Here is a 12,887-nt window from a genome sequence, read left to right as displayed (position 1 = left end):
TTTGTATAGAGTTATGGGGGTCCTTGAAATTAAAGAACCACTGTACAATAAATCAAACAGAGCCTTAATTAGTATCATCAGTAACACCTGTGAAGGAAGTCGAAAGACACCCGGAAGTAGAACAAAATGGCGTATATGCATAGAGCCTATTGAAAACTATATTTTGCATTGACATCTTTATTGTTATCGTGGCCAGTGGGACTAAAACTAAATTACGTTTTAAATCCAAAGACAATGACTCAAAAGGTGCCGTCAGAGTGAACAGCGCTCACCAGTGGTGTAAAGTAACTAAGTAGATTTACACAGAAGTACACTTTTGAGGTATCTGTACTTTACTTGTGTATTTCCAATTTCCAATACTTCTACTTCTACTCCACTACATCTTGGATCCAAATATTGTACTTTTACTCCACTACATTTTTGAACTTTAGTTTCTAGTTACTTTGTAGATGTAAATTATAACATTATAAAACATACATAAACCACTTTAGCCCCATTTTATACCTAGGCTGTTTGAAAATAGCCGATCTACAAGCTCGATGCGACGCGTTGTGAGCTTGTAGATCTGCTATTTTCAAACATTTTGTACTTTCACTTTTGGTACTTTAGTACATCTTGATGCCAACACTTTCGTACTTTTACTCAAGTGCCTTTTGAATGCCAGACTTTTACTTACGTAACAGAGTATTTCTACATTGCAGCATTGATACTTTTACTTAAAGGGGAAGACCACCCATTTTCAATATTGAACTACGGTATGTCATTAATATACCTTAGAGGAGTTGAAAATGGGTGGTTTTCCCCTTTACCCATTTAGAACGGGTACACATTATTGTGTATTATTATTTTATGCTTTAACTATTGAAAAATAGCAGATATACAAGCTCACAGCGCGGCACCGAGTGCCGCAGTGCGAGCTTGTAGATCTGCTATTTTTGAAAAATATTGAAAATTTGAATTTTGACCCGATTCTTTCCAACGCCCCATAGTGCATTGCGCAGACGTCTGCACCGAGTTCCCGCCGCCGATTTACAAGCTCACAACGGGTTGCATCTGCGACGCGACGTGAGCTTGTATGTCTGCTGTTAAACCCGGAAGTTTGGTCCTGATAGTCTCCAGTAAACTCCCGGGGAAACTTGTGGATAAGTGTCTTCTAAGACTTTTTGGAAAACCTATATGTTTCTATGTCAGCAATCTGGCTAGCCGTCGTCAAAGAAAAGGTCCTTTTCACTTAAATGGAGCTCATTTAGCCTGTTCTTGAGAGACTACTTTGTCAGTGGTTCTCAAACCTTTTCATGTGAAGGACCCCCAAAATGATATGTATTTGGCCACGGACCCCCATCTCAAAATATGTAGTTCCAGGGACCCCCCAGAAGCAAAATTTTAGTTACAAACGTTCGCTTTGAAAATACATAATATTCAAAGATTTGCACACATTTTCACGACTTTTTCAAAAATAGCAGATCTACAAGCTCGCAGCGCGGCACTCGGTGCCGCGCTGTGAGCTTGTATATCTGCTATTTTTCACTGGTTAAAGCATTCAATAATTCTAGGCCTAAATGGGTTAAAGCTATATTGTGTAAGTTGCTCAACTAGTGGTCAGAGCTGTATAGCAAACCGCGGTCGCGTCCGCGTCTTTCGGCCGTTTTTTCTCACCACAATGCTTTAACCAGTGAAAAATAGCAGATCTACAAGCTCGCAGCGCGGCACTCGGTGCCGCGCTGTGAGCTTGTATATCTGCTATTTTTCACTGGTTAAAGCATTCAATAATTCTAGGCCTAAATGGGTTAAAGCTATATTGTGTAAGTTGCTCAACTAGTGGTCAGAGCTGTATAGCAAACCGCGGTCGCGTCCGCGTCTTTCGGCCGTTTTTTCTCACCACCGCGTCTGCCTGCAGCTCGCCGAGATCTATCTTTAGAGGGGTCCCTGGTTCCTGTGCGTTCAGGCATTCCGGAGAAACGGATCCTTCACCCGAGTATGTTGTTGTTATGTTGAGGCAAGCTACTTCCTGAGAAGTCAGCAAGATGCGCCTGTGATTGGCCGGTAGTGTACCATGTGTTTATGATCTGCGATATGATTGGCCAACTTATACACATGATGCAGATGACGTCATTTTGCCGCGAAATTCTCCCCCCCTCAAGGCTCATAGAAAACATATAAAGAGAAGGCTTTAGAAGCTGAAATTAACGGAGTGGGGGTTCTAAAACTTTAGCGATTTAACAGTTAGGACAATTTTTAGATTTGTTTTATAACTAGACCAGGTCAACCTGGTTGTGCCAGACCCCGGTTCTGCCAACCCCCTGTCTGTCATCATCATTTATGACATCATGCCTTTTGTAGGCATGTCATCATCATGTCATCATCATATATACCCTTTATATAGAAAACCCGGACCGACAGACATTTGCTTATGTAGGCCTACCCATTTCATGGGTCTGGCAAAAATCAAACCTCGGTTCGAAGTGAAGCGGTGAATCTTAGTATAGAATTGTCTGGAGAGCCGGTATGACAGCCGGTATAATAGGTTTTAAAATAATATATAAAAAGTCCTGCTTGCTGGTCTCTTAGTTGTTTGTCAACTGCATCCCTCTATAATTATTTCAGTTTCTGTTATCTTTGTGGCCTACTAAATTTTTCAACTTCTGCTAGATTTTCAATCTATTTACTCTTGTCTGCCTTAATGCTCCTTTTTACCATTCTGTTAGCATCTGTATATTCTTATTGTGCCTTTGCTTTTGCTCTTATGCGGCTATTTGTCATTGCTGCAATAGGTGAGACCTATTGCATGTACAAGACAGATAAAACCTGAAGGCCAAATTATCATGTGAAGCTTGACCAATCCTCAAAGTATCCCTTCATCTGACCGGGAGGGACACCGCACACATATTCTGGACGTACAGGACAGATAAAGCCTATTCATTCTGAACTGAAATGACCATATATGGACATGGGACACACATTTTGCTTTTTGAAAAAGCCTATTCATTCTGGACTGATATTTTGCACGTACGGGACAGGAAAAACCTGTTCATTCTGGCCTGGAGTGACCATATATGGACATGAGGTGACATACATTGTGTTTTTGAAAAACCCTGTTCATTCTGGACTGAGATGACCATATATGGTAATTAAACGGACATTCTGTTTTTGAAAAAGCCTGTTCATTCTGGACTGAAATGACCATATATGGGCGTGATACACACAAAGCCATTCATTGGAAGCGGTTTTCACCGCTTCAAAAAAAGTTACATGGTATAACTTTAAGTATAATATGTGAGTACTTTTTTCCACCACTGAGTGTGAACAGCGCTCACCTGCAGCAGCTGTATCAGAGGGTGTGTGCTGCTGCTGCTGTTGCTGGCAGGGACGTTGAGCAGGCTGTCCATCAGCAGGATGCGCATGAAGTCACACACCTGCTTCCTGGCCGGGTGACCAGCGCTGGACGCCACCTCTTCCTCCACTGCCTCCTCGCTCCCCATACCGGGCTCCGCCCAGTCCTGAGGGAAGGAGACCTCATTAAAAAAAAAAAAAAAATAGGGGATGAAAAGTGGTTCTCAACCTGTGGGGGGTCCGCAAATTATAATTATTTTTTTTTTGGGGGGGGGGGGGGGGGGGGGGGGGGTCCCCAGATGATTAGCGTGTTAACATTGTTTTCTCACTCAACAGTAAAAAGACCAACATACTGTACAGTATCTGCACATTTCTAAAGTGACAAATTAAGGACTTCAATGGGGTTAAATTTACTATAATCACATTTTTGTTTTAGGAATGCGACAAATACAAAAAAATATTAATGAACTCAAGTCTCTATGGCATGAGTAATCAATAGAAAAAAAGTCATTTTGGGGGTGAACTACTCCTTGAAGACCTTTTTAGTACCTCTGGTCAGACAAATTGTGAAATATTAGATTACAAAAAATATACTAACGTTTTGCCTGTAAGGGCATTCCCGAGATAGGGAGTTATTAAAGTGTTTGCAGGAAGAAAACTACAACTATCTATAAGTATCGATTATTCTGCAAAGAAACCTTCAAAAAGGTGGATATACGTAATAATAACACCAGCATTTTGAGGGTGAACGCAAAGGGAAAAGTCTGAGTAGTACTTTGAGGGTCAGAACCTGGGCTGCGTCCAGGGGGTAGACGACGGCGGCCAGCGTGTGGAGGAACTCTGCGGAGGCCCACAGCGGCTCTCTGGGACACAGGCTGTGGAGCAGACACAGGAACTGCATCACACTCCCTGGGAACCGCAACTCCCACGATGCATCATCTGCGCTCACAGACAACCTCTTCCCAGAAGGGATAGGCTGGTCACCGGGAGACAAGAAAAGTTTTCATGTTAGCGACTTTTACTTTGACCGTTTCAAGAGCCTTGAACTCTCTTTTACCAGAGATTTACTCTAGTGGTTCTCAACCTGAGGGTCGGGACCCCCAGAGGGGTCCCCAAATTATTTTGGGGGGGTCCCCAGATGATTAACTTAATAAATAAAACAAACCAACATAAAGTTTTAGTGTACAGAGGATATAGGCTATGTACATTTCTCAAGTGACAATTTAAGGAGTTTAATACCTCTAAAATGACAAATGAAACATTGGCCAAATTGTCAAATATCTACATGCTCACAACGCCTCGCATTGCGAGGCGTTGTGAGCATGTAGATCTGCTATTTTCACAATAGAATCGTGTTATACAAAATGTTCCTCAACTCTTAGTGCTCGTCAGGGTGGGGGGGTCCCCAGTTAAAATATGAGAGTTGCGGCCTGAAAAGGTTGAGAACCACTGCTCTAAGGTACTGTTTCCCAAACAGTGGGTCAGGACCCAATTGTGGGTCACGGACCGTTTTTTCTTTTTCATGGTAGATAAGAGTCTGGAATAATAATGCTAATAGGATAACACACAAAGCCCCGAGGCCAAAAGTACCCCAAAGTACCCAAATGTGCACCCAAAAGTACAAAAAATAAAAATCGATGTATGCACCACCATGGAGGATATGAGCCCATATCAGTCTCAACAGTGTTGGGAAGGAACCTGTCTACATTTTTAACTCACAACTTTTGTGTCAATTCTCTAATATAATCCTGGGCGCAACACTCCCTCTTCCTTCTACTGTATACACAAGGAGTCCAAGTCGCTTCTTATCACCTGACAGGGGGAGTTTCCCCGGCTTAGACGTAGCGTGTGGAAGGAACACGTCCAACCAGTTACTTTACCCTCCATCAGGCGCCCTGGCTTGCCAAGCCCCTTTCAGACCAGTTCTAACCTGAGAGATGATGATTCGGACCAGTTCCAACAGAATGGATGCCGCTTCGGGGCAGAGCTTGTGAACGGTGCCGTCTGCCTGGCTGTCAATCAAAGACTGTAGAACACTGTCCAAACTCCCCTGCGGGTGCAGACACACAGAACCAGAGGATAATGATGAGAGTGAAGAGGAAAACAAGACTTCATGTAATCTGTTACTTAAGATCATTGTCTGCTGCCCACACAAATACAGTACCTGTGCAGACAGGCTGGCGGTGGTCCCCAGCAGCGTGGCGGCCAGCGCTCCGTACACCTGGGCCACGTGACTCTGGCTGACCAGCAGCTCCAGCAGAACATGGAAGCCTGGACACGTGGAGCCGAGGCACTCATAGGACTGGAGGTCATCTCGCAGGTTGTCTGTTGGTAACGTACAAGTGTAAAGTATAGACTTTTAAATACTTTGTGTACACAGGATCTAAATGTCTGAACAGAAGAGCAGGGAGACCAAATACAACCACCCCAGTTATATAGGTTATATTGTATAAACATACTCTGCCATACAGATTAGACAAGGTGTCAGCAACCTTTTTGAAATGAAGTGTCCTGTTTTTATTTTCTAGATAGTCAGTGTGCCATGTGCCAGTACGCCATCAAAGATCTATACATATTTTGATTGGCAGGACATTGTTATAATGATTAGACTCAGCAATAATCCACCTATCTCCATGACTCCTTCCCCAGTCAGAGTTCAGAGTTTTAATGAATGTAGAAGTAAGTATGTGCAGGATGTAATTTGCTGTAAATTAGGTGACTTGATTTAAGTGACCACATTTAAAAATATATATTTGATTTTAAAATAAAAATCCCCTCTCTCACACTTCTGCCTGTGTGCCACTGCCAGTCCCGTGCCAAGGTTGCCTATAACCCTGGATTAGACAAAAGGGGTATTCCTCCCCAAAATATACATAATAGAGCTTTAGTAGAGTACTGAAAGGGATATTTCACTTTCAAATAAAATAAACATTGAAGAAATATGAAAAATATGGAAAAATCAAAGGCCCCTAACGCATTAGAATGTCCTTCTAATGTGTGAGGGGGCCATGATGTTTAGACAGAATAAAAGTCATTTTGGTTGTGAACTATCCCTTTTATAGGAACAGCCAACTTCAAAGAGAACCCGGACGTAGGCTTCATTTCCAGCGGACAAAGTTCACCCCTTAATCGGCACGTTGGTACGCACCCATGATGACATAGGGCTCGTCCATGGCGTCCACCAGGGTGCCCGGCAGAAGGCCCTCTCTGAAGCCGTCCTGCTGGCTCTGGGCGGCCAGCAGGTGGGTGAGCAGCACCAGGGCGGGCCGCAGCGTGGACGGGTGCAGGTGAGGCTGCAGGAACAGCAGGAACCAGTCCCCGCCCAGGGTCTGGAACAGGGCTTTCTGCTGCCTATGAGGAGGAGCAAGGGGGAATCACTTCAATCCAGGGGTCATCCATATGTCCGTATGGACAAACGTGGCCATTGGCAAAGACATAGAGCTATATATTCCTCATCCTTGTCAACATTATTACCCGCCGTGGTCATCGCCTCATCAATACAGGTGTGCGTTCCCTTCCTCTGTGTTTGCCTGAAAGGCTACGGTACAACTTACTCTGTGGTCAAAGCTACGGTCGGTACAACTTACTCTGTGGTCAAAGCTACGGTACAACTTACTCTGTGGTCAAAGCTACGGTCGGTACAACTTACTCTGTGGTCAAAGCTACGGTACAACTTACTCTGTGGTCAAAGCTACGGTCGGTACAACTTACTCTGTGGTCAAAGCTACGGTCGGTACAACTTACTCTGTGGTCAAAGCTACGGTACAACTTACTCTGTGGTCAAAGCTACGGTCGGTACAACTTACTCTGTGGTCAAAGCTACGGTCGGTACAACTTCCTCTGTGGTCAAAGCTACGGTCGGTACAACTTACTCTGTGGTCAAAGCTACGGTCGGTACAACTTACTCTGTGGTCAAAGCTACGGTCGGTACAACTTACTCTGTGGTCAAAGCTACGGTCGGTACAACTTACTCTGTGGTCAAAGCTACGGTCGGTACAACTTCCTCTGTGGTCAAAGCTACGGTCGGTACAACTTACTCTGTGGTCAAAGCTACGGTCGGTACAACTTACTCTGTGGTCAAAGCTACGGTCGGTACAACTTACTCTGTGGTCAAAGCTACGGTCGGTACAACTTACTCTGTGGTAAAAGCTACGGTCGGTACAACTTACTCTGTGGTCAAAGCTACGGTCGGTACAACTTACTCTGTGGTCAAAGCTACGGTCGGTACAACTTACTCTGGGGTCAAAGCTACGGTACAACTTAATCTGTGGTCAAAGCTACGGTACAACTTACTCTGGGGTCAAAGGGTCGTCCGAGGCTAGGAGGTCACAGAGGGAGAGTAACAGCTGGTTCCTGATCCAAACGGGAGAGGCCGGATCCGAGGTCTGCACTACACAGGACACACACACACACACATCTGAGTCACCACACACACACTGATACACTGACACAGGACACGCACACATCTCGTCGCATGCAGGTCAATGGAGAGGTTGTGCTGCAACGTCATAGTTTCAGGAATCACACACACTGACACAGGACGCCTTATAGCCTTGCGTTACTTGGTCAGGCCTACACAGTATATTGTACCTGTGCTGTCCACAGCATGAAGCCCGTCAGAGAGTCCACAGCTTTCACTTTCACCAGCAGGAGGCAGCGTGTAGACCAGGAACAGCCCGATCCTGAAACAAACACAAAACACATCACAGCAAATTACAATAGGGCATAGCAGTGGGAGTGGTTTACTGGTGCCACTAAAATAAAATACATTTTTAAAAATCGGCCATTCACTTTTATATGTCCATGTGTGTGTGTGAGTGTACCTTGATATGTCCCGGTGTTGTATATGTGAGTGTACTTTGATATGTCCTTGTGTGTGTGTGAGAGTGTACCTTGATACATCCAGGTGTGTGTGTGAGTGTACCTTGATACGTCCAGGGTGGTGAAATGAGCCTTCAGGAGGTGCGTGATGATGCAGGAAGTCAGACGAACCTTCCTCGTGGTCACGCTGGGATCACAGAGCTGGTAGAGCAGCTTAGACAGCAGGCCCAGACCGTGCATGGCCGCTGCATTCCCACTGTCACCACTATGAGGACATGGAATTCAATTGACAGGGGGGGGAGAGAGAGAGGGAGAGAACAAAGGAGAGAGAGAGAGAGAGAGAGAGCATCACTATAAATCACAGTCGTTCCCCAAGGACAGGGAACCCAGCAATTCAAGCTCTGGTTCAGTCAGTTGCAGCGGCGGAGGGACCGATCCGGCTCGACATTCCTCTGACTGTTTGTTGCGGTTACGTTTCCGTGACAACGGTGATGGGCGGCTCTCAGCAGATGTCGACAGAGCCGCCGATAAGATCTGTCCGTCGGCAACTCCTCCTGCACAGCATGCTTCTTGTTGTCTCTCCTCGGCTGCGTTGCGTCAGCCTTTTACACGTCATGAAAATCGGTTTAGCTTACTATCACTCCTGCCTCATATCGTCGATGTCAGGCAGAAACCTCTTATCTGATTGATTGAAGGCTTTATTAGAAGTTTGCATAGGAAAATGTACAGTTTCATGACGGTACAGTTCACTGGTACAAGGTCTACTAAAAGGAGATCCATGAAAAGACTAAGCTTATTTCAACAGGAAACCATTTAAGTATCTCATATAACATTGAATGACAGACAAATAGAACACAGTACTATGCAGTAGATATGTAAAGAAAAGGAAAAAAAAAGAAAACAGTAAGTCTAAACAAACAGTAAGTATATACAAAGAAGGGGCAGGGGAGGGTAGGGTTGGGCTAGGTTTTTACCAGTTGCGAACAGCTGCTGCCTGTAAGTGGTTTTTCAGGGCAATTTTAAAGGATGCTAGTGATCCACACTCCTTTATGGCCTTCGGTAAGGCATTCCACATTTTTGTGGTATAGCAGAAGACGAGTTTGACCCTTTCTTTGAGTTGACTCTGGGTTGAACGTGATCTGTGGCACTGCCTCTGGTGTTGTAATTATGGACATCCTTAACGTTTATAAAGTATTTTGACAGGTACTTGGGTATCATAGTGGTGTAGTGTATCTTGTACACCAGGCCCATTGCAAGTTGCTGTACTCTGTCATCTACTCTGAGCCACCCCACTCTTAACTGGTGAGTAGCGGTACATATTTAAACTTTTTGTGTGTGTGTGTTTTCATAAATTAACACCCTACTTGATTGTTTTGAGCTTGTAGATCTGCTACTTTTGCTATTTTTGTAAACATTCAAAACAAAGGTTTTGGACATATGAGGTTTCCACTCGACAGAGAAGATATTCTGTTGTGGTGCCTACCCTCAATGACCGTACATGAAAGCTAGATTTTTGTATATAGAGTGATATTTCTATGCATTTGATGTACTGATGTTGTGTTGATGATTACCTTGCTTATAAATCGCCCTGGATTAAGAGCGTCTGCTAAATGCCTAAATTGTAAATTGTAGTAGAGTTGTTGTGCATGATCTAACGACGTGGTTCTCAATGTAGGGGTTTCAAGGCGACCTCTGGTAAATGACTGATTGTTAGGAACCAAAACGGACCTTGGCAATGTATACACCATGATCTGGAACCACCCAAATGTAACTTGTGTACAGATAGTGTTTGTATTTGTTGATGTATTATTGTGTAAACTGTTTATGTTATGTTGATGAATTCAATACATAGAACCACAATGGAAACAAGTCCCCAGGCCTTTTTTGTGTTATCCTTTTAGCCTTAATGTCTTTGACAAAACAGGGGAAAATTGAAAGATTATTGTACAATGCACACACAAAAAAAAAAACATTTACACAATTTGTTTTAACCGTTGAGACCACAATATATCCGTGACCTAAATGCATATCAAACTGGGGGAGTAAAAAATATTGAGAATCACTGTTTTAAGAGCGAGCCCTGGACTTTACTGTACCTTGATGATTTCAACATTTCAGAAAAGTGATTTAGAACTGACAGGTCCAGATTATCCGATGTGTTCTGCCACACCTGGAAGAAAAAAAGAAAGGGCGAGAGAAGAATTTAATTCTCAAGCATGCATGGGAAAAAGAAAATCCTTAATCTGTAAAGTCCATAGCTTTGATATGTAGGACATTGGCACCAAGGCCGTCTACTGCCTTGTAATAAATCAATGAGTGGTGTAATCAATTCTAACACATTGATTTCACAGCTCATTCTACATAGTTTATCAGTTTATCAGTGTTTCTCAAAGTGGGGTCCAGTGACCCCAGGGGTCCTTGAGGTGGTTCTAAGGGGTATCTTTAAATCCTGATGATTTAGAAATTATTGTCTGACAAGAAGACGAGAAGCTCCTCTGCTCCTCCCCTCCCTTTCTAGGCTCTCCTCTCTCTGCTCTTGTGCAGAGCAGAAACAAGTAAGGGTGCCTGTGAGGTCAAAACAGCGGGTTGGTTGGTCTCAGGACGTTGTGTAAACACAATCCAATAAAAAAATACTAACTTTGAAGCTAAAGAAATAACCACACTAGTGGAATGACAATCCACTGTGTTAGTTATGAGAGGGCCCACGAAATCTAGCAACAGGGGCAGCTATGAAAAAAATCGACTAAAGCAGGTATGAAGGGGTATGATAAAAGGCAGATTCAACCCTATATGTGTTTTGGTCAGGATGCCTCCTTTAAGGCCTACCTCCAGGTTACACAGCAGGGCCTGGAAGGCTGGTGTATTGGGAAGGCAGACGGGTCCAGAGAGCAGCTCCAGTGAGCTGCACATGTAGAGAACCAGCTGGAACGTTCTGCTGCTCACCAACACGCTCTTCATCTTCAGCAGGAAGGCCAGCAGCTGCACAGAGAGGTTGTACAACTAAAGACATCATGCATAAATCACATTTACACTAGGAGGCAGAGTTTCCCAAACATAGGGCTACACTCTTTTTTTATCGTTGTTGTCGGGTGGAAACCTTGTACAGTATGTCCAAAAGCGTTCGTTTTGTATTTATCATTTAAAATAACGAACTAAACTAGTGAAAACAGACGATCTACAAGCACACAACGCCTCGCACCGCGAGGCGTTGTGTGCTTGTAGATCAGCTGTTTTCACTACTTTTGTGCGACGGCCTTGTATGATGAAGCAGGGCTTTGCTTTGCAAAAAAATTTACAAATTTGAAACTTGGAGATACAACATTTCTCCCCGACAGCGACGTTATGTTTTTGGAGCGGTGAAAGCGCTCCCAATAGACAGGTATGTCCGTGGGTATGTGGCTGGCTGGCTGGGTGGGTGGCTGGCTGGCCATGTCCGTAGCCTGGCAATACCTTGAGTGGCCACACACAAGACAACACACTAGTTAAAGGAGGGGCGCTGTTTTGTGCAGGCCAGGCACACTCACCACTCAATCACAGGCACAGTTTACACTCACTCACTCACTCACATAGGGTACAGCTGCTCAAATTCACCGCTCCACTTCGAACCGAGGTTTGATTTTTATATATTGTTTTACCTTTCCTGCAAATATTGTATTGTTCTAAACACAATTCATACATTTTTTCCAAAGAAAGTGTCCAGTTCAGTCAGACAACTCTTTGATTTAAAACATATATTTATTGACAATAAATATAAATATATTGAGCATAAATATTTATGGTAAGTATGGTGTCAAGGCTCTTTCTCATTCCCTGTAAGCATGATCTAAATAGATCTTACAGGGAATTAAATAGACCCCTATAAGGGAATCATAAAGAAACAGAATCCACAGGTGGATGCTGGAGTGGTGGTATAGCAGAGCAGCAAGATGGCAAAGCAGCAGCAAGAAGAATGAGCAGGGAGGTTTAAATAGCTCGCCCCAATCAGATGAGCATGTGACTGATCAGCATGATCGGGAATTGTCGCTCCTTTGAGTAGTCTGCCTGAACTAGCTCTGCAGGCTTCACAATCACATCATACTGTAAGTTGTTCAGAACACTTCTTTTTGCATTTGAAATAGATTTAGAATGCATTTTTGTACGTTTATCCTGTGGTGACACCAAAGTCGAAAGTCCAGGTTCCTCTGGACTTTGGCATTCAATGCTCACTTTTTGAAACACGTTTTATTTTATTGTATTGTGTAACTTCTCCAGGTATTGGGGTAATATTTGGACCCACCTTGTAGCCGTGGATGCGGTTCATCTCCTGCTGCATGGTGGGGCTGGTCTCCAGTACGGACACCAGGACCTTCATGGCTGCGTACAGAGAGCTGTCGTCCGCTGCCATGGCGACCAGGCTGAGGACCACCGCTGGCCCGCCCAGGTACAGGAAACCACTAGCTGCACTCTGGGGGGTGAAGGCACGCACTCCTGGAAGGACAGCGTCTATGAGCTTCACATGTCGTAGATGTCGGGCAGAAACCTCTTATCTCCATATTTTAACGTTTTTTCCGCTTCATCACACAAGAGTGTCGCACAGAACTAGTGAGAATAGCAGATCTACAAGCACACAACGCCTTGCACTGTGAGGCGTTGTGTGCTTGTAGATCGGCTATTTTCACTAGCTTAGATCATTTTAAAAATAAAAATAATAAATACAAAAACTGTTTTGGACATACAAGGTGGTTATCACCCGACAA

The 12,887-nt window shown here is 44.0% G+C and overlaps 1 protein-coding gene across 1 annotated transcript in view; it reads right to left on the bottom strand.

The window, feature by feature from the left end:
• Window positions 1-12,887, bottom strand: part of wdfy4 (WDFY family member 4) — a gene marked incomplete at its 5' end in the record, with an annotated part of 162,889 nt that overhangs the window by 94,041 nt on the left and 55,961 nt on the right. Inside the window, 11 exons of the mRNA XM_080740791.1 lie at window positions 3,315-3,497; window positions 4,121-4,306; window positions 5,261-5,380; window positions 5,495-5,655; window positions 6,479-6,681; window positions 7,624-7,720; window positions 7,921-8,012; window positions 8,255-8,416; window positions 10,248-10,321; window positions 10,978-11,130; window positions 12,428-12,618. Coding sequence (XP_080596917.1) covers window positions 3,315-3,497; window positions 4,121-4,306; window positions 5,261-5,380; window positions 5,495-5,655; window positions 6,479-6,681; window positions 7,624-7,720; window positions 7,921-8,012; window positions 8,255-8,416; window positions 10,248-10,321; window positions 10,978-11,130; window positions 12,428-12,618 — 1,622 coding nt within the window. The remainder of the gene's footprint in view (window positions 1-3,314; window positions 3,498-4,120; window positions 4,307-5,260; window positions 5,381-5,494; window positions 5,656-6,478; window positions 6,682-7,623; window positions 7,721-7,920; window positions 8,013-8,254; window positions 8,417-10,247; window positions 10,322-10,977; window positions 11,131-12,427; window positions 12,619-12,887) is intronic.

This window comes from Nannobrachium achirus (genome assembly GCF_963921795.1).
Source record: "Nannobrachium achirus genome assembly, chromosome: 13".
NCBI lineage: Eukaryota > Metazoa > Chordata > Actinopteri > Myctophiformes > Myctophidae > Nannobrachium > Nannobrachium achirus.
Note: the sequence above shows the minus strand (reverse complement) of the source record. Positions and strands in the feature narration are given on the sequence as shown.